Below are 27,465 nucleotides of genomic sequence, written 5' to 3' on the forward strand. Positions count from 1 at the left end.
AAAAAAACATATGTTTTGGTTCTGATTATCATGTTTATTGCACTGAAATCATGCGTTTTAAACCATATTAGTTTAAACTTCTGAGATACGGTTTTCTGAGTGCACACGTACAGAAAGCGGCTGTCAAAGCATGTGAGTACTAAACTAAGTTCTCATTCACACACAAGTTTACGTTAAAAACACACGAGTTACAAAACGGTCGGTTATGTCTGTGAAGGTAAACCGCTGAGAAATAAGTCGCACGTTTATTTTAGATCTGTGTAACAGCAGCAATATACATTAAATAAATCCACTGCTCTCATCTCCTCTGAGGCTGGAACTCTAAATAGTGTTCTGTGCTCGTATGTGCAGCTAAAGACAGAACAGTTAGCATGTTTTGCTCAAACTTTTGCCATGGCATTAGAACTAGTACACCGTTGTCGCTTGCGAAAACACAATAACGGTGCCTTGAGTGGAAACTTACAGATTAAGGGGCGGTAATATTATAATGAGATCCCTTTGCCACGTCACCAAGGGAGCGAAATCTGATGCGTTCGTTTTCTCAGACGCTTGCAGAAAAAGGCTTCCCAAAACAAAGTTACTGGGTTAATCTTTTTCACGTTTGCTTGGTTGGTAGATGCACTGGGGACCTGATTATAGCACTTAAAACCTGGAAAAGTCCGATTTTCATGATATGTCACCTTTAAGTAATTGGTTAAATTCAAGTATTTGACATTAAAGACAACACAGACACAATTATTATGTTGGTGATAAAATTGGCCTCACAAATGTAAAAAATGCCCCTGATAAATCAATTACAGGAAAAGTGGAAAAGTTAATTTCTGACCCTGGTCCATTCTATTTCTAAATAAAACTAAAGCCTGCACTCTGAAATGTAGAGGGCAGAACACGAGAAAAAGAAAGAGATTGAAAGAGAGTCCTTTGCTGCAGAGGACTCCTCAAATCCATTAACACAGCAGAGATAGAACATAAAGGATGACAGCAGCAGGGAGGCAGAGAGGAAAGCCCCCAGGGATGTGATCAGACGCACATCTTTCAAGCTGACAAAAACTACACACGGAAAAAAGACAGCGTGCACTCTGAGATGTTTATAGACTGTTACAACTCTGGTTTCTCTAAACCAACATGAGCTCACATACTTCAGAGCACATTTTATCTAGGATATCACCCCTTATCTAGCACAAACAGTACTGATGGACTGAAAACGTAAAAAAAAAATCTGCTTGAAGACTAGCATTGTGAAAGTAGAATGTAGGCATGGCTGACTTCAGGTGTACTGCCTGTATTCCCTGCTGGTCCCCTTGTTTGTCTTCAAAGCAAGCGGTGCGCTATTATGAGCTAATCTACAGCAGATCAATACGGCACACTCCAAGCATGTTCAGCCTGACTAACACAATCACTTTTTACATGGCTTCTCTGCAGAGACACAATGGATCTCTATGGACATGCACTGTCGCATTTTTGCTGTTTTCCTGAGGAGAAACATTGTAGCAAAGTATTTCAGCTGCTCCGCGACATCAATGTTTTCGCTTCAGTGTTTTAAACTGCTCAACATGGGAAGCTCCATATTCAACGAAACAGTCAAAATATTTTTTGTGGACTATGTTTTGGAATGTAATTACAGTCAGGTGAACCACTGAGACAAGGTGAATGATCGTTCGTGCAATAAACATTGATTTAACAACATAAGCTGTGTGACATTAAAACCTAATGTGGTTAGATAAGAAAAAAAAACTAAGAAGAATTATTGTTTTTCCAGTGAAAACCCATCAAATGTGAGCTGAATTTTGGGAATGTGAATTTTAGGTTTTAACGAAATTATAAGAGGACTCAAAAACTGTACATTTAACAGTATTAAAATATAAAAATGTTGAACAGTGACTGCAAACTTGAAGTGATAGACAAGCAGTTATTAAAATATGTTGCATGCTGTACTTGTCAATTCAATGATAACCTCATAAATATGCAAATAACAATTTTAACAGGGTTTGCAGTGTGAAATCTCAAAACCTGACTACTCGAGACTAATTACTAATTTATAATAAAGTACAAGTATTCTAGAATTAAGTTTACTAGGATTAAGTTCACTAGGATTAAGTCAAAATGACTTTGGGTGAACTATTTCAAGTGTGAAAAACTCTGTAGCGCCTATCTAGTAGGTAGTATATCTCTGCAAGTACTCAATTACAAGAAGTTCATTTTCCACCTCCCAAACTGCTTCCATTTATGCATGACAATTTCCCTTTAGTAATACAGACAAGGTCAAAGCAAAGACGTGGGTTTCTCAATAAATTCTTGAAATCATTTTATTTTGCACCTCAAAACAAGAAGGGAATGAGTATGTGGTACATTGGGAATGTAGACACAGCTGTACTTTTACATTTTTTTTTTTTTGGTGTAAGCTCAGAGAAAACAAAATTGTTAATACAGTCATAATAATTGCACTTTATAAATCTAGACTGTAGCCAGCTTTTTGCCTCCGCCAGAAACCTGTGTCGACTCTCTTGAGTTTCTAAATTCAATTTACCGGTAAAATTTGACTGACAATAGAAATGCTAATTTAACGTTAGGGACCGCTGTGCCCATCCAATTTTTCTTTATTTCCCCTCTCTCTGTCCCACAAGGCATTAGTCTTCTCAGTAATCTAAGTGCAGTACATTCACAGGAAAGTCACAGTCGGAATAAATATTTCAGTGTTGAGACAAAGCTTACGAGCGGCCCCAACCTGGCTCGAAACTACTAGCACAGAGCTGAGAAAATCGCTCGTCACCTCTCCTTCCACCTCTGTTCGAGAGAGGCAATGATTGTTTTTATCGTTTCAAAAAGAGGACTGGTCAAGTGACACCTCTGATAGTTTAACTCCCCTCACGCCCTCATTTAATGGTCTCACGTGTACTTCGAAACTTCGAAGCCATGAGGAAAGAGTCAATTGATCCCTAACCAATCAAGAACAAGCTTTCCAACAACAGACAGCTCATTTTCAGAATTCCAAATCAGATTCATTCAGTTTATATGATGTTCCTTTTGAAATAGACCCGATCGGCCTAATCTTGTTAATGAGAGCGGTCTCATTTCAGAGCTTTCACACAACCGGTTCCTTATATATCTGCTTATTTGGAGATTTGATTCCAGTGTAGGTAAATAAATGAGCATTCTGGTGGTGGTTACACCGCAAGAACAGCAGAAACTTATACTGCAGCCAAAGGAGAATAAAATCAAAATTAAAGACCCTTAACGAAACATAAAAAAACCTAAGCATTTTACACTCTTACTCCCTTAGCAGCCAATGCATATTATATACTACAAATATATATATAAAACAACAAAAATAGGTTCAAGTCTTCAAGTTCTTTAAATACATTATATCCGAACGTCTAATTTCCCACCTCCCAAGACTTTCACACATTTTTACACCCCAAGCAGTGCAGTTTCTTTGAAAAAACAAGGTTTTTCCATTTTATCCATTAGCGTCACCTAAAAGCACTGATCTAGTTGCCTTTTTGGTCTTTGAAATGTTGTAATGCGTGCATACCGTTACCTCTTACAGTGTTCTGTGAGCACAGGTTCAACCGTATCTTGTATCTTTTACAGACAAGCGTGGTGCTTTAAGACCATCATCTTCACCGCGTTAATCCAAATAGTTACTTGGGGAGGAGAGGAGGCCATTTTTACTTCATTTAAACTATTGACTCTCACCAAAAATAAAAATATTAGTCTGATAAAATAATTCGAAAGGAAAAATAGAAAAACAATTGGAAAACAACAAAAAAAAATCCCTCTTGGCAAAAAGAGAGAAAAGAATCACAGAATCCACATTTAGGAACATTCCAATTCCCAGCCAGCAATTCTCTCCCAGCTCTGAGCCGAGAGGCACCGATTGGCTTTCCAGCATTCACCCAACCGTATTCTGATCCAGATCTCCCCCAGTCTGCTTTGAGCAGGATCACCAAACTCCACTGCAAATCTAGGCAATGGCAACAACTGCAGTTTGTGATTAAAGATTTTGCAGTCGCTCTTTATATCAGTCAGCCCCGTCTCTTCTTATCTGTAAACAGGGAGGCGTATGTGTGCATGCTGGTGGTCCAATAGTCTCGGCACAGACACGGTCTCGTATCCCTTCCCCAACATCTGCTCCTTGATGCAGGGAGGATGGATGTCATTGATCAGGTATTCCAGTGACTGCAGACTGCTGCTCAACACTGACGTATTACATAGACTCTTACTGGGCAAACTGCAGCACAGACCACCCGTGCTGTCTATGGGCGGGTGGTGATGATGGTGGTGGTGATGATGATGAGGGTGCTGGTGAGGGTGGGGGAATCCCAACTCCCTGTGTCCCGTCACCGGTCCAGCTGTGGTCGTAGCTCCTGGAAGCTCCTGTGGGTTGTAGCAGTCGCTGTCCGGCGTCACCAGAACGCTGTTCCACGGCGGTGCAAAGTACTGACCGACAGAAAAGTTCCCATGCATCCCCACACAGTTCAAAGGGGAGGAGCTGACCTTGTCCAGCCCACCCCCACCGCTCATACTGGCCGTCATCGGGTAACCTCTGGAGGAGGACACTTGCGCCCCTCCGAGCATGATGGACCCTCCTGGGGCGCAGGTTTCGGGCGACTTGCTTATGGCACCTCCGCCTCCGCTCCCTTCGCTGTACATCCTCAAAACCACCTGCTGCTGCTGCTGTTTTTGCCACAGGAGGTAGTCCATACCGTCGGGATACACCCCGGCCTTCATCGCCTCCCCGTTGTGCCCTGGCAGCACCGTCCCTGAATAGGCCATGTTTCCCTGCGGAGCCACACTAGTGACGTAAGTCCCCCCTGAGGAGTTAGCAGTGCCCGGTTTGGATGGGCTGGGGTTCGGCGGTCCCGTCGATGCCCCGTTCTGACACACCTGCTGTAGAGCCTGGGCCTGGCAGTGCTGGTTGATCTGGTAAATGATGCTCTGGATGGAGGGAAGATTCGACTGAGGAGGGAGGTTCAATCCTCGACCCCCCGCAACAGGGATCATGGAGCTGGCCACAGTGACATTAGGGGGGACCGCCAGAGCGGTGGCCTCTGGCGGTTTGGGAGGCCCTGTGTGGTACACAATCTGTCCGTGGCAATGACCTAAAGTGCTGCTGTTGGGAGGCGGATAAGGAGCCACTGCTATCTGCGCCGGAGACAACTTAGTCCTCCTGCCCTCTGAGTTTTTGAGGACGCCCTTTGTGGAGGGTGCGAAAGATGACGAGGAAGATGAGGATGACGACAATGAGACCTTGACCATCGCTAACAGACCCTGGTAGCCCCCTGTGTGGAGGTGTGGGTAGGGGCTGTAGCGCTGTCCGGTGGTGTCGTATCCGTTCACAGTCCGGTTAAGGTGCTTGTGTTGGGGGACCCTGATGTTGGTGGGGAAGATCTTGATGGACAGAGGGCTGTTGGCCGTCTTCTGCGCGTAGGCATCCAGCTCTGCTGCGCTGGGGTAGCGCGGGGAAGGCATGGGGACAGTCAGCTCACCTGCAAGACAAAAAAATACGTAAGAAAACCATGAGTCAGAGTTACGGCCCACAACCTATTTGTCATTTGGAGCTTGAAAGCTACCGGTCACCATCTAATTCATCAGCAGCCAGCACATTCTTCTAAATAGACACTATTCTACATACCGTACTTGTGTGCACATCTCCATCCATTTTAATAGAGACGAGTGTGCTAAGCCTCAATGAGTCAGTCTGAATGACTACGAAAATGTCAGCTAAGAACAAAAATTTTATGGTACAAACCATAGACGCGTAATTCACAAATAATGTGAATATTGAAAATTTTTAATTCACCCTGTCTATAGAAACTATTTTATTCCTCACCCAGTCCTCTCTCTCTCAGTGGAGGTTCATCCCTGGATAAACAGCTCTTTTTTAACTCGAAATTAGGCACCTAAGGCATTATTAAACCAGCGCTTTGTGAAATTAATTTGGCCTCTCTATTGTTCAAAATTGGGTTACCCTTGGAGACGGAAAGGAGAGCGAGCAGGAAGTAAGGAGGATAAAATACTTGTTTAATTGCACTGACACATTTGAGATTTATAAGTAGCACCAGTAGGTCTTAGCCTTGGCCAGGCCAATTTCTCAATTATTCAATCAGACCATCTCCAAATGAAGAGATAGACCTACATTACCCCTCCCATGAACCCCTGAAAACTCCACCCACTGGGAATCCATAACCGGGTTTTTTTCAGCCTGTACCGAGAAACTGTGAGACAAAATGTACTGCAAGAGCTTTGTCATAAAACATGATTGAGACATCCATAAAAAAACTGCGCTGCGAAACGGACTCGCACCTATTAAAACGCAAAGACCCACATGTTGGGCAGGACAGGAAATTATAAAAAAACCCAATAAGCCTTAATGTCTCCGACAGCAAGACAAAGTGTCCTTGTAGTTGGACTCTGTTTTGGCTTGATCGGGGTTTCGAATCAGGCCTGTTCAGAGAAACCCGGGGCTTTTGGGATTCTGAGAAAAACAACTTGGGGAAACAAGGAGAAAGAGCTGCGAGAGGCAGCACAGAGGATGAGCGGAGGTGAAGGGCTGTGGTGAGATTGGATTTAAACGACATTATTCAGGCAATTTCATGGCTACTTAGTTCAGTGCTACAAAAAGCAGAGAGGGAGCGGGCAAAGCACTCAATTTACAAGTGATAAATCAACTGCCACAAATGACTACCAACTCTCTCAAAAATTATATTTTAAGGAAAGTGTGCATATTTTCTGCTTGTTTTTATCATTCTGACTAAAATTAAACTGCCACAAATGACAGTGTCAGCAACTGTCAGAGTGGTTTTCCAGAACTCCGGGATCCAGCTGTGAGGAAGTTGTCACATTTCTGATTGTCACACATCCTTTCCTCTCTAGCTTCCATTAAGCTGACACAGGTCAATCACTCAAGCAGCTAAATCCACATCATCCATTGCTCTAAGCCCTTAAAATCTAATAGCGCATGGTAAAAAAAAACCGTGATGTGGTTGCAGTCAAGAAAACAAATGTTTAGCAATTAATGTTTTTGAAAAAAGTCGCAACATACACTGTCAAATCTGCAGAAGCAGCTGATAAATGATTACATTTTGTTTTCAAAATAGTTTCAAAATCATTAGAATTAGGGATGCACGTATCGGGCCCGATACTGAGCTTCTGTACTCGTACTCGTTAAAAAGCCCCGATACCACACAACATGTGATAAGTGCCACATTCAGACAAAGAAATACTGACAACAGACAGCAGAATGGAGTTATTAGAGATTAAGTTTGTAGTTTGGTCGGATATGTCCTAAACAAGTAAAACAATGCACAAGTTACTTAACGGTAGGGGGAGAGAGAGAGGGAGAGAGAGAGGGAGAGAGAGAGGGAGAGAGAGAGGGAGAGAGAGAGGGAGAGAGAGAGGGAGAGAGAGAGGGAGAGAGAGAGGGAGAGAGAGAGGGAGAGAGAGAGGGAGAGAGAGAGGGAGAGAGAGAGGGAGAGAGAGAGGGAGAGAGAGAGAGAGAGAGAGAGAGAGAGAGAGAGATCAATTGTGTGATCTTTGATGTTCACTCACTTAGCACACGCATCATTTGGATTAAAACTAAATCGTAAAAATAAGACCATTTATAGGGGCATTCACTATAAACATAATTTATTTTCAATTTTTAGGCAAACATGACTTTCAGGCGAAAGTGAATCTAGCCTGTGTGAAATGCGCTAAGCTGTACTTGTCCCTCTCATTCTGCACCAGTACAAATATGTGCACACGTTGCGCGTGTTTTGCTTGCTTGAGTGTTTCTGCATTATATGAGTGGCTTTGGAATATAAATCGCAGCACGTTTCAGATTAAAAAACCCGCGACTTCTATTTCTGAAAATATCACAGTTAGGAGATTTATAACGAGTGGTTCCCTGCATTATTACAGCAAAGCATGTGATTACAGTACTAAGCCACTGCAATGGAGCAGCTCTAATGCTATTAAATTAAAGATGATGTACCATAGAGAAAAAAAATTAACAGTAAAAGTAACAAAAACTAAATTTTTATGGCCATAATTAAGTGTGAAAATAACGAAGGATATACAGTCAAACCAAAAATGATTCAGATACCAGATATAATTTTTGATATTTTTTTTAGTGGGTGCAGGACACCATAGTTCATTTATGTAAGTGAGGACAGCAAAATAAAGTAAACTGTGATAAATTATACCCAAAAATTCTTTATACGGTGGACTACCAGTAAAACTGATAACAAATTTGGGACCAAAAATTATTCAGACCGAGTTTGGGAAAAAAATTGAAGTTCAGGTGTGCATGAAGCTGGGTGACAGCACGCCCAGGAGACTACAGGCTGTCATTAAGGCTAAGGGTTGCCCGACTAAGTATTGATAGTTGTGTAAATACTGTCATACTAACAGCTGTCTGAATAATTTTTGGTTGATTGTAATCCATTACATACCTTTCTATCAAAGTTATATAACATTATCAAGCTGAATTTGTTCTGACAGTTTAACTCCGAGATCTTGTCATATTTTACTACCATTTTCTGAACTATAGCAAATAAACTGTGATAATGTGAGAAATGTTGAAGGTGTCTGAATACATTTAGGTTTGACTGTATCTATTTGATAAATGAAGTTAATCAACTAACATTATACATACTCTTTTGGTTTCTGTACCCAATATTTAAACAATTTACAAATGCAATAAAAAATATTGGTATCGGTACTCTGTATTGGCAAGTACCAAAAATAAAAGTATCGGTATCGGGCAAGTACTGGATAAAGTGGTATCGGTGCATCCCTAATTAGAATCAAATAATATAATGTATAAAATATTATAAACTGTTTCTTTAAGATGAGGCGCTATAAAATACTGTTTATGTAATAATAAATGTTTTTTTTTGTAAGATAAACAATATAGTGTTTATCTTGAACAATTAAGCTTAACGAAAAAGTATCTTAAAAGAAATGGGAAACAGAATGTCAAATAAACACTTTCTTTAGCTGCTGCACAACTTTTCCAGTGGATAGCACATATCTGACCCATTCTTCTATCCAAAAGAGTTTCATTTCATGTATATTTATAGGATGTCTTGCTTGAGTGGCCTGCTTCAGACCACAGCGTTTCAAATGGAATTGGAACCAGGACTCCAGAGAAGACCAAAAAATACAAAATTGCATCCGATTGTGCTGCTGCTGTTGATATACACCTCTGTTTGGGATCACTGCCATGCGGTGTGACCCCACTTCTTTTGAGTTTTAGATCATACAAGACCCTCTATAAATGTGTTCACAATACAGCATAAAATATTTCTTGTTGCTTTTATTTGAGTGTCACTGTCTGAACTGATTGGCATTTGCTTTATTTAATTTATGGATACAGATTTTTTTGCATGTATTATCATTTTCGAGCTGTTTATTTGAGAATAAAAGTCAGGTCATGTTCTAGGCCACATTTGTGCAGAAATCTAAACAAACCCCAAACATTCACTGTCTCAGACTAGCTCTTTTATGTCTAATAAGTCTTTTTAAAGCATTCCTGAGGCTACAGAGGTCTGCAGAGTGTTTAAAGCGCATATGTTAGCTGGCATCTTCTTGGGCAGCGGATGAAAGGATGCTCGTCTCCACGCTGTCACAGTGTAATTGGAGGTGTTCTAAATGGGTCAGATGAAATGGGGGCTGTCGAGCATCTGTCCAGCCCATGCAGGGCCAGCGCAGGGGCCGACACTTTCAACCCCCTCGGTGACAGCAGCACCACGGTGCTTTGATGTTTCCCCGACTGCCAGCACAGAAGAGTGTGTGTGTGTGTGTGTGTGTGTGTGTGTGACAACTAAACTGACAGTTTCCTCACTTCATTGGATCCATAGAGGGGAAAAAACAGTGGATTTCAAAGAGGCATCACTGGTCCGTATGCAAATAGACGCAAATAGCCAATTTTCTGATCTCCTTTACGTGAGGGGGGTTGGATTGGGTGACTATCTTTGATCATCACATGGTTTAATTAAGGAGCCATGCTTTGCCATGTCACTCTCCCTTAGCCTTCTATCTCTCTCCTCCCTTCACTCCATCTCGCTTCACCAAAATGTACTAATTATCATTAAAGCTCAGCTAATACTGTTGCGGCCATGTGTGTTTGGGTGACAGGTCCATATTTTCCATTCCCAAACTGCTCTGTTGAATCCTTTCGTACAACGGATAAAGCCGCTGTTGCTGTCTTTCTCTCTGTGGCCTGCTCTTGTTTGTCAACAGGCAAAAGCCTCCAGCACCCGACCTGCCATCAAAGGGTTTCACACTTCACAGGCCACGGGGATTAGAGGCCTTTCAGACCCATAGAGAGCTGCTCCAACCCACAAAGGCCTCTGGCTATTACAGCAGCTATGAGCACAATGGTGGAGAGAGAAAGAGAGGCGAACTAACAAGTTTGAGTTTGCAGCCATCACTGATTTTCTCTAACGATTCTTTAATAAACATTTCTAAATGATAATTAATACCATGTCAAGGTTATAAACAGGCACACACGAAATCTGCGCACACTGAATGGGAACATCTATTTTTTTACAAAAGTTATGCACATGCTACTTAGGTGTTTGTTTAATAAATAGTTTGGCCTATTAATTACTCTTGTAGCTACCAATAAGTGACTAGTACCCTTAGTTCCATTTAAAATCAGAAAATCAGAAAGCAGAAAAAGTCTGTAGATTCAGTCGGTGCTGGTTATAAGCATCAAATGTGAGTAAAATGACTCAATAGGCTGCAACTGCAACATTACATCATTTAAACTGTATTTTAATTGATTTAACTGTGCAAAAGTGGCAATCCAAATCAAAAGACATACAAACCATCTACTAAAGAAATCATCTGTTGCAACTAGCATGTTCTCTATTTTTTCCTACATGTGGCGACACATCAAACTGAAAATAAGGATCAAAATCACAACACATTTTTTTTTTTTTACACAGGTCAAAATACACAGAGTTTCGCGCTCGAGTTCACAGAGACCGAGACGGCAGAAAGTGCATCATGTTTGATTTAATTATTTTACAAAAGCACATTTTGTTATTGTGAGTGCACACAAATAAACGTAGAGTCTTTGCAGATTTGAGAGATGTATTACTCTTATCTGTATGACCAAAATGACAGAGAATTTTAAGAGCAAGTGAGCGCACCAGTGCCTCCATCTGTCCTGCAGTGAGCGCTACGGTTCACACTCTGCACAGACACTAAATAGCGCACATTTCTCTAGGTTAACATTAGATTGTGCGGCCATGTAAAGTTGCTAATACTTGCATATTTCAGATTTTAAGCCATATTTGAGGTTGATGAATGATAGGCGAGTGTTTGGGTGTCCTGCCCGATGTACTGTATTATAGACTAGCTGTTAACGGTCTGTCCGTCACTTCGCCTGTGGAATTTTATTTATTTTTTTTGCGACTAAGCGACTAATAAAATTTTGGTCGACCAAGCCTCTTCTGGTCGACTAACGATTAGTCGACTATTAGGGGGCAGCCCTAGAGATTTATTCATCATACAGTGTAGATGGCTTCACTGATTATAACGGGAGTGTTTTTTTTAAAGTGCAGAGATTATGTTTGATAATGTAAATGTCCTTTGCTTGTTTTCTGTAGCTGCTGTTTGAATAACTGAGGAATTGTAAGCATTATAATTAATATCTTACAATGTTTTTATTAAATTGTTATCATGTTTAATACAAATTCAGTAATATCACAAATATTTTATGACATGACGTCCATATGCTACTTGACTAAAAATATATAATGTGCAGTTAATAGATTACACTAACATTAGGCTGCTTTTAGCAATACTCTGGAGAAAATTCATTCTCAGACTATGAAACTAGTCTGAAACTATGAAACATATATGCTTAGTTTCATAGTCTGACAGGGAACTAATATATATATATATATACACACACACACACATACATACACACACACACACACACACACACACCAGATGGGTAGATGCTGAACTTTCAAACATGACTTGTTTGACTTGTTTCCTCACACTTCCCCCTGCCCAGATATTACACTAACATTATCTGTCACGTAGGCCATCTCCCGAGTGAGAGTGAGTGTGAGATCTTTCAACAGCTCAGACCTGCGTGACTTATTGGTGCTCAATGTCTCTGATCACGCTTGCGAGCACAGCGCAGATGGCGTCCTGTGACAAACACAGACACTCACACCTAAACACACGCACCCACACGATAAACTCAATAACAGATCCACACAAGAGACACGCTCGCAGCATGAACACGCTACAAACGCAAACAAAACATACTCCAGTAAATAGGCAGACGTGAAACCACATACATTATCACACACACCGGCTCAGTGAAGTGAAGCGTGTTGTGGTTGCTCCTGTTTGCAATATGTATGTGTGTGTTGTGTATACTAATGTGGGGCAGGAGTTCTAACAGGTGTCTGCATAGGCGACAGTCTGCAATGCCTCCTGGGCAAAATACTTCACACTTGCTACATCTCGACATGCGACAGCCTTGTACGGATTAATTATTTCCCTTGAGGAAGGCAGCAATCCATTCCTCGCTCGCTCACAGAACAGGAGTTACCGAGTGTGTGCGTGCGTGCGTGCGCTCAATCCCACAAACACAGTGAGAGCAGGCAAACCAAATTACACCGGCCCTGTCCTGTCCATTTATTGCAGATTATTCCTCTTCGCTTTACAGAAATGATCCATTCGCTGGCCGTTTTAATGCTGCACGTTTACCAGCAATCTAATATCAGTGCTGTCCTCAGTGAGCGTATTCAGTCATGCATTGTGCCTTTTTCCTCTTCTGGCATAAGGACAAATTATCCCATCCTGCCAGGCACAAAGCGCTCGGGGAGGATGGGAGGGGAAGATTGCGGGAAGCGGGATGGCAGGAGGATAATTAGCAGAATGACCTCTGTCCTTAATCACTCACGGCTGGCACAGAGTGCCCGTGTGTCAGAGCAGCAGTTCTCTAAATGCCATCTCTCATTACCGCCAACGCACACCAACCAGAGAGGCTCTGCGCACACACAAAAACACAAAAAGACAACAGGACCTGATCTCCGCAATCTCCCTGCCATCCCGCAGCGGTCTCGAATGGCAAAAGGACACCCACGGGCTGGAGTAGGTGGGACGGGCGAGCGGGGCTAGGAAAGGCCCGGGTCAGTCTGGGCTGAGGGTGCAGCGGGAAGCCATACGGAGAGCGTGCGTCCTTCACGCTGCCTGGACCGCCCTTGAGTGAGCAGGCAGTGTGGAGGAGGCATAATCCTAAATACTCAATTAACACTACTCTAATTAGCAGCAAGAGTGTACGTGTCCCCTTTGGGGGTGGGGGGGCATCAGAGGGATATAAGTGAATGCGTGTGGGAAGAAAATTGTAATTGGAGGTCCTAAAAAATGAGAATTGTCTGTGTAGGCTGTTTATTCGCTCTTTAAAGCAATGCATCGAGGTAGAGAACGAGAGAAAAGAGAGAGCGAGGGGCCAGATGTGTGCAAGCATCCTCAGGGAGGCGTCTGCAGGAAATGATGCAGAGATGAAAGAGAAATTGTGACACAAAATAACTGAATATTTTCAGCATTTACAATGAATCCTCCCAAAATATCAACTTTCCATGAAGAGTAGCTCTCTATAGAAGTACAGATGACGTTGTACACTTCAGTCCTATAAATACGCAAATTGTCTGTGACGGTTGAGAGGTGACAGGATAAAAAAAAAAAAACTTTGAAATGTCCAGCAGCGTCGATCACGCCCGCAGAAGCAGGAGAGAAGGAGCTTAACAGTCGCTGGGTTTCAACAGAACAATGAACACACACAAAACCACATCAGCCTTGGCTCAACAAATATGGGTTGTGGCAAGGCACAGATAAACAGGAACTGATTCTGAGAAAAGCACACACATACATTGTCAGAAGCAATGCAACATCCAGCAGGTTCACAGCATTTCCCCCCTCCTCTCAAAGCCTGACCTGTTAAAGCATATGAGCGGTCAGCACAAACGCTTAGACAGGAACAGCCATCATCTTTATCTGCCTGTGTGTGTGAGACATCTGACCCTGGCACTTTTGGGCCAAGTCCAGTTTCTTTTCCCCTGTAGGTGCCTGGGCTTCTCATTGTGATTTTACATAAACCGCACAATTGAGCAACAGATGGGCTGAATTCCAATTCGCATACTTATGAGTGTGAAAAAATATGTGCTACAACAGAGATATGACAGCATGTGTTTGAGTATGTAGCAAGAAGAAGGTATGTTAATACTAGGACAGACTGTAGTTTCATAAAACTGCATTTTCATAATATATCAGAACTCTGAACTTGCATACTACTCCTAAATGCAGCAATAACATAATAGGTTCATTATATCATAATGCATTATTGGGGGTATTTTAAACAATATTATAAGGTCATGAAACAATTTTTTGAAACATTTATTGTTGAATAGTGCGTTCTGTTTCACATGCCATTTCTTTTTTAAAAATATTTTTTAAATCTAAATTCACACATAGCATTTAAAGGATTTCTTTTTCGTTTTAGTGTTTCATTTTATTCATTTAGACAAAAATAGCATAGAATTTAATATCAGCCATTTATTGGTAATCTGCCATGATAGTTTTAATATCGGTGCATCTCTAAAAGAGGTCACATTTACCTTTGTATGGCAGAATTCTGCTGGCAAAATGCTGTCATCTCAATAAGAATCCACAGAATTTTGTGGGAGTGAAAATTTTTCAGATTCATCACCAGATTCAAGTTTATTGAACTTTTAACAAGCAAATTAGCTGTATTTATCAATATAAAGCTAATTGATTTGGAAGTGACCTCCAAGTAAGCAATGGATTTAATTTTCCTGGAAAATTTTGCAGAATTGCAAAGGATTGTGGGCAACATTACCATAAAAAACATGTGTGGATGCATCGAAACCAGTCAATCAACGGCACTAATGGATTTTCGGTGGACTGGAATGCACTAATCCAAATATTGCATACCGTGTAGGACAGATAATATGCAAACGGGATTCAGATTTGGCCTGGTTAAACATACACAAAACAGTCAAAACACAACTCATGCATGCACTCCCCAACACAAGCAGGGTTTTATGTCACTCTGGCAGCAGAATGATTTCATAAAAGTTGGACGGGGAGAGCGAGCGAGCATGAGGGGCTTCTGGTGTCGTTGTATTCTAAACAATACCTGCCTGTTGCTAATGGACGTGTCATCTGCTCTTCTCTCACACTGATTACTCAGCGATTACTAACCCAGGCCCCCAGTCGCCGTAACAACCGTTGCCGGCACAATGGAACCCTGAATGTGGCAGCTGTTTGAAGCTCTACAATTAACCCAGCATGCCTCTGTGTGCCTCTCCGGCTCTAATTGAGTGGAGAGCTGAAAGAACGCGGCTGTCCTCCCCCAGACCTCCTGCACCGCAGGCTCGGGTTCAAATCTCTGCCCCTCTCAAACACACACTAATGACAATAATAGAGCAGGACTGTGGACCTGTCTGTCCAGACCAAGAGTCCTACAGAGAGACATCTGAATATGCATAGACTGATAAAAAATAGGTATGCTAACGATTCACAGTAATTGCTAATCAGATCGCACAAGTAAGTTGGGAAAAACAAACAATGCAAAGGTGGGATGAAGAGAAATTTGGACAATACTTTTATTATGGGCAATAATAACTGATATAATCTGTCTGTCAATCAATCAGTTAATTAAAAAAAAATATATATATATATAAAAACCTGCCGCCTACTCAAGCTGTCCTCTATGCAATGACATAAAGAGGTAAACTAATACACCCACTTATAAAAATAAATGATCCAAAAGGGGGTTTTCGGAGTGATAACCATTTTTAGTTCCCTAAAGAACCCTTTAGTCAAACATTTCCTAAAAGAATAATTTTTCTTAGCATGTAGAACATTTTACTAATCTAAAGAACCTTTTTCCACTATAAAAACCTTTTTGCAATGGAAAAGTTTCAAGGATGTTAAAGGGATGGTTCATCCAAAAATGAAAATTCTGTCATTGATTACTCAGCCTCATGTCGTTCCAAATCCGTAATACCTTTGTTTATCTTCGGAACACAAATTAAGATATTTCTGACTTTTTGACCCTCCATAGACAGCAACACAAATGACAAGTTCAAGGCCCAGAAAGATAGTAAGGACATTGTTAAAACAGTCCATGTGACATCAGTGGTTCAACCTTAATGATATGAAGCTACAAGAATACTTTTTATGCGCAAAAAAAAAAAATCTTCATTTGTGTTCCGAAGCTGAACGAAGGTCTTACAGGTTTAGAATGACATGAGGGTGAGTAATTAATGACACAATTTTCACTTTTGGGTGAACTAACCCTTTAAAGGTTCTTCATGGAAATATAGATGCCAATTAAAAAAAAAGCTAATTACATTTCAGGATGTCCACAATGAACAGGCACGCATCTATGTCACAGAATGACAGAAATATGACTTGTAAAAAAATGTGTTGACGTTAGGGATATAAACAATTAAAAGCAAGAAAAGCAAGTGTTGAGCAGACTGAAATGGAAAAGCTGTCCAAAATTTAATCTAATATTTAGTTAAGGCCACACTTGGCTCCGAGCTTAATCGATTCATTTCCTGCTCCGCTCAGGGTGAACTGGCAAAACATATTCTGGTTACTTAGCTAATTTCCCACAGATACCAGCGAGTACCCAATCAAAGGTGAATCTCAGAGCTAATAAGCGCAGGGGCTCAGAGTCAAATTAAAATGCACATGAATAATACGTGTGATACTTGAGACCTTCTCAGAGGAAATAACATTTTAGGCAATATCCACCCGAAGACAGCACATGAAGTTTTCATTTGCATTACTCTTCAGCGTGACACCATTTAAAAGCCAATTCCAACATTTTAATTCAATGAAAATGACACATTGGAGATGCTCTCTGCTTGGTCTCTGTTTGGTTTCACTCTCACACATACGTAAACACACAATCCATGTCATTTTAAACGTCTGGAAATCTCTTTACTCACTCACCGCTATATACTCTCACTATGCCTTCCTTTTCGATCGTCCTTCCTCTCCTCTCCTCCTGCACTCTCATCTATCTCTCCATCTTTCCCTCTCTCTCTTTGAGTAAGCGAGTTTCATTGGTGGTGCTTGCCGACTGGAATCACCTCAGGGCGAACACTTTATTATCTGCGGTCAAAGCGTCACTACAAATACCATTCTACACACACAAGTGTCACTTTGCATTTGTCTGCTCTCTGCCTGCATAGAGCCAGCAAGACCAGGCTGCCTGTGTACACACACACACAAAGAGAGAGAGAGCGTGGGAAAACAGACAACACAGATTCCTCTTCCTTCTTATACAGTACATGCTTGTACATGCTGCTTGTATATACACCGAAATAGAAAATATTAATTTTCTATATATGTAATATAAAGTGCATATATATGTAATATAAAGTTTTCGGAGTGATAACCATTTTTAGTTCCCTAAAGAACCCTTTAGTCAAACATTTCCTAAAAGAATAATTTTTCTTAGCATGTAGAACATTTTACTAATCTAAAGAACCTTTTTCCACTATAAAAACCTTTTTGCAATGGAACAGGTTCAAGGATGTTAAAGGGATAGTTCATCCAAAAATGAAAATTCTGTCATTGATTACTCAGCCTCATGTCGTTCCAAATCCGTAATACCTTCGTTTATCTTCGGAACACAAATTAAGATATTTCTGACTTTTTGACCCTCCATAGACAGCAACACAAATGACAAGTTCAAGGCCCAGAAAGATAGTAAGGACATTGTTAAAACAGTCCATGTGACATCAGTGGTTCAACCTTAATGATATGAAGCTACAAGAATACTTTTTATGCGCAAAAAAAAAAAATCTTCATTTGTGTTCCGAAGCTGAACGAAGGTCTTACAGGTTTAGAATGACATGAGGGTGAGTAATTAATGACACAATTTTCACTTTTGGGTGAACTAACCCTTTAAAGGTTCTTCATGGAAATATAGATGCCAATTAAAAAAAAGCTAATTACATTTCAGGATGTCCACAATGAACAGGCACGCATCTATGTCACAGAATGACAGAAATATGACTTGTAAAAAAATGTGTTGACGTTAGGGATATAAACAATTAAAAGCAAGAAAAGCAAGTGTTGAGCAGACTGAAATGGAAAAGCTGTCCAAAATTTAATCTAATATTTAGTTAAGGCCACACTTGGCTCCGAGCTTAATCGATTCATTTCCTGCTCCGCTCAGGGTGAACTGGCAAAACATATTCTGGTTACTTAGCTAATTTCCCACAGATACCAGCGAGTACCCAATCAAAGGTGAATCTCAGAGCTAATAAGCGCAGGGGCTCAGAGTCAAATTAAAATGCACATGAATAATACGTGTGATACTTGAGACCTTCTCAGAGGAAATAACATTTTAGGCAATATCCACCCGAAGACAGCACATGAAGTTTTCATTTGCATTACTCTTCAGCGTGACACCATTTAAAAGCCAATTCCAACATTTTAATTCAATGAAAATGACACATTGGAGATGCTCTCTGCTTGGTCTCTGTTTGGTTTCACTCTCACACATACGTAAACACACAATCCATGTCATTTTAAACGTCTGGAAATCTCTTTACTCACTCACCGCTATATACTCTCACTATGCCTTCCTTTTCGATCGTCCTTCCTCTCCTCTCCTCCTGCACTCTCATCTATCTCTCCATCTTTCCCTCTCTCTCTTTGAGTAAGCGAGTTTCATTGGTGGTGCTTGCCGACTGGAATCACCTCAGGGCGAACACTTTATTATCTGCGGTCAAAGCGTCACTACAAATACCATTCTACACACACAAGTGTCACTTTGCATTTGTCTGCTCTCTGCCTGCATAGAGCCAGCAAGACCAGGCTGCCTGTGTACACACACACACAAAGAGAGAGAGAGCGTGGGAAAACAGACAACACAGATTCCTCTTCCTTCTTATACAGTACATGCTTGTACATGCTGCTTGTATATACACCGAAATAGAAAATATTAATTTTCTATATATGTAATATAAAGTGCATATATATGTAATATAAAGTGTGTGTGTATACACACATACATACATACATACACACACACACACACACATATATATATATATATATATATATATATATGAAGAGTTAATTTGCAAAAACAGTTAACAGTTAATTTTCAAAAATCATGTTTTTTCATTGTGCATTCCAATTATTCTCAATCAATCTGCAGTTGGGTTATTTTGATATAAAGTAAAACTAACAAAAAAACACAGCTAACTAACACAATAAAACACAACAAAAGCATGATAACAATAAAAAACATGATTTCTGAAAATTAATCAAAAATGGAGTCATCTGTTTTTGCAAATAAACTTCATATATATATATATATATATATACATATATATACACATATATATATATATATATATATATATATATATATATATACACACACACACACACACACACACACACACACATATACATATATAATTAATATTTTAGGATAATAGTGTTTACAACTGTACAAATGCAACATTTAAACGTGGATCTTTTACTCTTTGTGTGTTTTTGTGGTGCTTGTGAGCTTTTTGTTGCTGTTTTTGTTATTCAGCACAGAACAGCTTTTCTCTGCCCTCCATACCGTGGCAGAGAGCATGAGGTACGAGAGATTATAAAGAAAGATGAATAAGAAATTCTCTGAGCTTGTAGCAGCGAGGGGAAGATAACAACCGCTCCACTCCCAGAGGAGAACCCCACAGACCCCATCCACACGCTCTCCTCCTAACGCCTCCGAGAGCCCCTCTTCATCATCTGCAAAAGCAGGCAGCGAGCGCTGTCCTCTCCGTGCCTGTGTGGAATGCTAACCGTCAGCAGACATGTCAGGGGCATTGTGGGACGAGAACTGGGCGACTTTGTTTTCTCTCACACTTCATGCCACATGGCTCGCCGGCGAATGAAAACGGCACAGACAGAAACAGAGCAAACTGCAATGGAAAAGCTTGTACTGCACTTTTGCATTGTTCTAGTGTTTGTCAAAACCAAAGAAGTTATAATATAAACGGCTTCAGAAAGAAAAACTCGATAAGCCGCAACACGTTTATACTTTATAATTTTCTCGCTGCAAAATAAGCTCACAATATGAACTTAATGTTTTTGATTTATCTACCCACAGGAACATTTAGAGTACATTCAAAAATGTATATGCAGATTTACAGAAGTCCAAAGAATCATCTTCCACAAAACTAAAACCAATCAGAGAAGTCCTAGTTATCATGCAAGCTGGAACTTCAGCAATAAAATTCCCTTAAAGCACTGCAAATTACCTAATTTAGTCTCTTACTCTATTATAAATGTATGCATTTGATCAAACATGGGATTTTATAAGCAATAACTTAATCAATAGTTAATTTTGGTATTCTACATAGTTTCTGATTTAATTATTCCATTTGCAACGCATCATAGGATGAATTTCTTCATTCAAGGCTCTTCATTTTGTCTGTGAAGAGGTTTGAAACTACCATTATTTCAGTTTTCAAATACTATTTCCGCTACAAAATATTTATATATTGTAATTCATTCAGATGAAAATGACAGAGGAAAAAAATTGGAACCAGTGCCATTAAAAAATAATAATAGTGATTGCAGATCTATTCGTGATTCCATTTGTTTTGCAGGTATTTGTGTTAACATGTTTTATCTATGTGGTGACACCTGGCTCAAGACAAATTCCTCGTATATCAAACATCTTATGAACTTTCTTCCCTTTTCTCATGTCCTTATCCTGCCCGCCAACACACAACATGCCCCTCTCCTCTCAGGATCTTCAAATGCAGTTTTGTAGGTGTTTCTCTATGCTGAGGTCTGATAGCCACCCACAAAGAAACAAAACATGAAGTGGCCCATTTCACTTTTATACAACAGACTCGTCTGACTTGAATAAATCCCTCATGTGCGTTAGCATTTCTGGGGTCACAAAGTCGACAGTGAGGACAAGCCACTGCTCTATCCAAACATCTTCCTGGGAGAATGAGAACGAAAGGAGAGTCACAGCAATTTGTAACGACAAGTGCCAAATAAAATATCCAGCTGCATTAATTTTTTTTTAAGGTATATCCATGTTGCATACAACTCAAGCCCTATCGACAGCATCAGTGGTATTACGACAAAATAATTTTGACATGTACCTCATTTTTGTAAAATCAAGCCAAATATGTACAGTAATACACTTACAAAAGAAGTCTAATGAGCAATTGATGTACAACTTGTATTTAATCCAGAATATTCCTTTTTATAATGTTCTTTTCTTATTGCGTGCCGATAAAAATGTTCTTTGGCTGACAATTAAAAAGAACTGAAAGAACTGAGGAACAAACACTCCTCCGTCAAATAAAATCTTGGAGAACATCACAAGCTGCTTGATAGAGCTAAAGATAATGACGAGATAACTCATAATGTGAGCGAGGAAATGAAGAAAAAAAAGGTTCAATTTCGCTTGTCTCTGATAAGATGACCTCTTTTCGACTGCAAGATTCATATCAGGAAAACTTTTAGAAACAATCATTCATGCACATGCGCGCACACACACACACACACACACTACAAGATATGCTCACATATGCACAATGTGTGATAGAGAGACAAATCAGAAAATTAGGCTGAGATTAGTTAGACGAACAAGATCTCAGAGGAACAGATAACAGAAAGACAAAACTAAGGGTGTACAGTACACTCTTAAAAATAAAAGGTGCTTCACGATGCCATAGAAGAACCTTTTTGTCTAAATGGTTCTATAAAGAACCTTTAACATCTGAAGAACCTTTCTGTTTCACAAAAGGTTCTTTGGGGCGAAAGAAGGTTCTTCAGATTACAAAAAGGTAAGAAAGAGATGGTTCTTTAAAGAACCTATGACTGAATGGTTCTTTGTGGAACCAAAAATGGTTCTTCTATGGCATCGCTGTGAAGAACCTTTTGAAGCACCTTTATTTTTAAGAGTGTATGTGTGTCCTGACAGGCCGAGGGAGATCTCACAGTGAGAGTCTGCAGGTAAATAGAAAAAGAGGGCTGCCTGCAGCTAGCCTGGAGCAAGTCTCAACCCTTCTGCTCTCTCATTTAGGAAACAAGGTCTCCACTGCTTCAAAATGAATATTAAACACCTTACACACACAAGCGCTGGTAAAACCACATTAAGCCACTGACCGTTGAGCCATAAGTCAGCGTGCTAGTAAAAATTTCACTAGATGGCCAGATCACTAAAGGGATTGCATTTGCACAAATGAGATACAAACAAGATCTACTTTCATTTCCAACACTTGTTTATTTATATCTAAACATGTCTTTGTTTGCTTTTTGACAATGTGCTTGAGAATATTAGACCACAGAGACGTGTAAGGACAGGAAACAAGAAACCCAATCAAGCACGCAGAGTCTTTCATACTAATGCTTCTGATACTAATTTGGAAGAGAGGCTGTTAGCGCACACACTCTCTTTACCCAGAGGAGAGTGAGTGTGTCAGGCAGGCTATTCTAATTGATGTTAAACGTCCCAAAGGAGCAACAATGTTAGTTTAGCACGTCACGTACTGTCTATCTTTCTCTCTCTTACACACACGAACCATGCGAGTATGATCTGTCCATCTTTCTTCACTAATCTCCTCTTTCATAACACATTACATGGCTCCTTTTCAATAAGAGAGACAGATAAATGGATGGAGAGACAGACAGAGAAATGGACAAAATGCAGTGAGTTAGACAGACAATGAAAAATATATGTGACCCTGCAGCACAAAAGCAGTCTTAAGTCGCTGGGGTATATTTGTAGCAATAGCCAAAAAAACATTGTATGGGACAAAATGATAGATTTTTCTTTTATGCCAAAAATCATAAGGATATTAAGTAAAGATCATGTTCCATGAAGATATTTTGTAAATTTCCTACCATAAAATATATCAAAACTTAATTTTTGATTAGCAATATGCATTGCTAAGAACTTCATTTAGACAACTTTAAAGGCGATTTTCTCAGTATTTCGTTTTTTTTGCACCCTCAGATTCCAGATTTTCAAATAGTTGTATCTCGGCTAGGGTTGGGCCGATAGATGATGCCATCGTATATCGCCGATGGTTGATAAACATCACGATGTTGAGCCGGCATAGTGATCCCCCCCCCATACCCCCCCGCAATCCTAGGGCATATGCTCACTTCCGTTTGGAATTCGCCCTATATGTTTGTCAGTGGTGCTGAGGATCTGCAAATAATTTGCCATCGTCCTCAGTCTTCTCTCCTTACTCCGTTTATGTGGTAAGTGAAATTTTATGTAGCCTATTGTAATAACACCGGATGTAACAGTTGTCATGTCGCGCCCTCCGCTCCGCACCGCATCAGCTAAAATCTGTCTACACTGGACGCGACAAAGTGACTGTTGAAAATCATTTGAAATTTGTGTCAGCACGTCATAAATAGAACGCGGCAGCAGTTTACTGTCGGGGATTTGGCGTGTCGCACTGCGTCGCATCCAGTATTGACAGCATCACTGATTATAATGAGTTCTATAAACTGATCTATATATAATGAATCTCTTATAGATCAGTAGTTCTATAGTATTTTGTCGCGCCGCGCTGCGCCGCTTGCGTCCGGTGTAGACACGGTGTTATGAATCGTTTTTTGTTTTCCATGCCTTATAAGGATTCACGCTTCAGGCACAGCCTTTAACTACCATCGCGACATTTCACTGTTGACATCGTCCGATGCCAATTTTTTAGACATCGCCCAACCCTAATCTCGGCCAAATATTGTCCTATCCTAACAAACCATACATCAATGGAAAGCTGATTTATTCAGCTTTCAGATGATGTATAAATCTCAATTTCAAAAAATTGACCCTTATGACTGGTTTTGTGGTCCAGGGTCACATATAGAAAAGACATAAGAGTTAGACAGATGGTGAGAAATATATAGAAAAGATAGAGGACAGATCTATATATATAGAGAAATGGAGAGAAATATACATAGAAAAGATAGAGGGAGATTGATTGATTGATAGATAGAGAGAGAAATGCATATAGAAAAGACAGACAGACAGATAGACAAATAGATAGATAGATAGATAGATAGATAGATAGATAGATAGATAGATAGACAGAAATATAGACAGACAGATATAGACTAGGGCTGTCGCGATTCGTCGATTTTATTCGACTATTTGATTTTTTTAAATCCTCGACTTCATTTTGCTCGCGTCGACTAACCGGCAAAATACCGGAAGTGGCGCATTTCACAGACGAGAATTCATAAAACACATCATTAGACTGTTTCCCAAGGCTGCATGATATATTAAATCCATTTAAAAATCCAAATTAAGCATAATTGTGAATTCACAAACGCTACGATTTAATTAAATAATTATATGCGATGCATTTCTAATACAGTATATGCACTTTAATTATTTACATGCGTGTAGGTTAAGTACGTGCATCACACAGCGGCTCCGTTCACAGTAGTTCCACAGAAACTGTTATCATTTACATGTGTGGAGCGTCTCAAACTCCATCTCTGCATGTTGCTGTGAGTTTGAGTTTATTATAACATTCATCTGGGAACGCAACGTGCGCCATTTCATCAGATTTGTAAGGTAAATAATTTATAAATCTACGCAAACTCAGGAGAATACATCGTGGTTTCAAAATAAAAGCTCAAACCCTCACTCTGAGTTTACACGTTTTGATGTCCACATATTCTTTTAATTACAGTGGCTATAGCATTTCTGTCCTAAAGAAATGGCCAAATATTAAAGATTAAGTGGACATTTGAATTAAAGGGTGCTTGGTCAATATTAAACAAGTATTAGATCGCACAGCAATGTGTAAAAATAATCATCAGGCCATTGACGCCCTCTGCAGGCCTTTGTTGTAATAATACATAAAACAATGTACATTAGCTCTATTGTTTATAATACATTATGTATTTTAACAGTTTTGTTCAATAAAACCATATGATTTCTTGCTTTTGATACTTTATTTTGAACTAATTATTATTGTCTCATTGCTATTATATATGTATTTTATGTCATTTTAAAGGCTATTTGTTCACTTGCATCTATTTTTATTACCACAAAAAAAAAAAATTATAATTATAGGGCCCTATGAAATCCGTTTTATTTACAAATTCAGTTTTTTGCCAATTTCATTTTTCTATACTCTGTTTTAATGGTTAAATTAAATTTTATTAATCAAAAATCCTTTTCTAATTAATTGAGTTTTACAGCTTTATCTTTACCAAATTCTGTTTTCCATTATTTTCTGGATTCCATTAAATTTTAATAATCAAAAGCATCTAAAATTTATTGATTTTATTTTTTTTAAAAAGGTTTTTTTCTTCTTCTGTTTTTTGTTTTTTTCAGAAATACTGCACATTTACATTTTCTCCTAAATCAATTCTGGTAAATAACATTTCTGGTAGATACTCCTTCAAAAAGTGTTTTTTGATTTTTATTTTATTATTAGTAGACTAGAACACGTGGATATGTTGTAATTTTTTCACTATAATACTGAACTTTGATTTCAGTGATTTGGACTATGAGATGGACACTTGCTTCTTGCACTCTATGTTGCACTTTACTTTAGCTTTAAAAAAAAAAAAAAGGATTTCATAGAAATTTGGATTTCATTTGGTTTAATAAAATATAGTTTAATAAAATATTCTTAAGTAAAATTTTTGATTTTTTTGTGGGAAATTAATTGTTTAAATTAATCGATAAATTAGTTGATAGATTAATCAAAAAATAAAAATAATAATCGTTAGTGGCAGCCCTAATATAGACGTATACAGATAAATAAGACAGATAAAGACAGACGGACAGATAGAAAGAAAGATTGATAGAGATAAAGATAGACAGAAAACTAGACAGAAGGTCAGTCAGCCAGAAAGAGAGTGATCGGACAGACAGATGAATAAATATGAGATGGAGACAGGCAGATATCACAGTGTGGGCACTCATGTTCTGCATCTTCTAACCTGTCACCCGGCCCCAATGGAAGGTCAGTCTCCGAGTGTGATCTCATTTCCTCAGCTGCTCTAGGAGCCCTGGATCCCCTCCACCTCTTCCTCCTCCTCTCCTGCCCTCCCTCTCTGCCTCCTTCCAACCCGTACATACACCTGGGAGGCCCACGCGCCAGCTTAAAGGGCATCTCGCTTATGTCTGCCAAAGCCACGGCAACAGCCGCTAGCATACCAGGCCCCCTTCCCCACCCTGCTCTGCCCTCTACGCCAGTGGCACCCAAAGCCCCAGGATGGGCACAGAATGAGTGGAAAAGCTGGTGGGTTCCCAGCAGTGCCCGGAAATGAGCCTCTGGGTGTGTCTGCAGCATGCTGGCAGGGCGATCGGCCAATTGTAACCCTGGGTAGCAAAGAATACTGCGGGATTGTATACAAATAACACTAAAAAAACCTTTGATTGTCACTGCCTAGTCAATTATAGATATTAATATGAATGCTAATTGCGCATCATGGGCAATGTAAGCCCTAAAGGGCACCAACTAATATAAACAATCATGCCTCAGAATCATGACAATGAGGAAAAATCCAAATCCCCGCAGACACAGGGCCTGAGGGTAGCTGTCAATCAATGTAAAAAGGTGAAAAAGGGCAGAGTAGAAACTAAGGCTAAAGGTGACCTTTTAGTTGCCCTTGTAAGCATGTTTAAATATCTTGTGGCAAATGTGATTTGTTTTCTGTGTGGTGACCCCTGCTGGACTGGAGGAGCACTGCTGAAACAAAGACATTCTGGCAGGCATCAACATTTCATGACCCTTCCACAACCCTTAGCCATTAATGTGAGAACTAAAGCTCAGTCCAGTTCTGACGTCTTGTCAGTATGATACTGACTTCTGCTTCTCATATGGTTCAAATCTTTCCCATCAGGCCTTCAGAGGTGATAATCTCTCTCTACCGGATTGGATGTTGTGACCCTGCAAATGATGTCACAGTGCCATATGTGCATCTGATTGGCTGCCAATGCCTGCTGTGGCTCAGGGTAGAGGGTGAAGAGTGTTGTGATTGGACCTGAAGCACTCACTCACAGACACCTTACACAGGTGAGTGTGTGTAATGGATCATGTGTAACATTACCATGCAATCTACATGAAGGAGGAAAGGAAGGAAGGAAAGAAGGAAAAAATAAAATGCAAGAAAAAGGCAAAGTAAAAAGAGGAAAAAATTAACTGAGCAAAAGAGTGAAAATGAGCAAGATTAGAAAGAGTAAAGAAAAAGCAAGAGATAGAAAATGAAATACTGAGCAAAAGAGTGAACAAAAAAAATTAAAGATAAAGAGAAAACAAAGAAAAGCAAAAGAGAAAGAACGAGAGTGAACAAGAGGGAAATTATGAAAAAGAGTGAGAGAAAAGAAATTGAGCAAAAGAATGAAGTGCAGAATTAAAGGATGAGAGAGTGAATGAAATATTAAAG

At 39.8% G+C, this 27,465-nt stretch overlaps 1 protein-coding gene across 1 annotated transcript in view; it reads right to left on the bottom strand.

The window, feature by feature from the left end:
• Positions 1 to 3,730: 3,730 nt before the first annotated feature.
• LOC107597290 (protein FAM222A-like) overlaps positions 3,731 to 27,465 on the bottom strand; it is a 29,959-nt gene continuing 6,224 nt past the window's right edge. Inside the window, exon 2 of the mRNA XM_016288304.1 lies at positions 3,731 to 5,489. Within this exon, the coding sequence (XP_016143790.1) occupies positions 4,042 to 5,489 (1,448 nt within the window). The 3' untranslated portion in view covers positions 3,731 to 4,041. The remainder of the gene's footprint in view (positions 5,490 to 27,465) is intronic.

This window comes from Sinocyclocheilus grahami, unplaced genomic scaffold (assembly GCF_001515645.1).
Source record: "Sinocyclocheilus grahami isolate Dianchi unplaced genomic scaffold, SAMN03320097.WGS_v1.1 scaffold230.1, whole genome shotgun sequence".
Classification (NCBI taxonomy): Eukaryota; Metazoa; Chordata; class Actinopteri; order Cypriniformes; family Cyprinidae; genus Sinocyclocheilus; species Sinocyclocheilus grahami.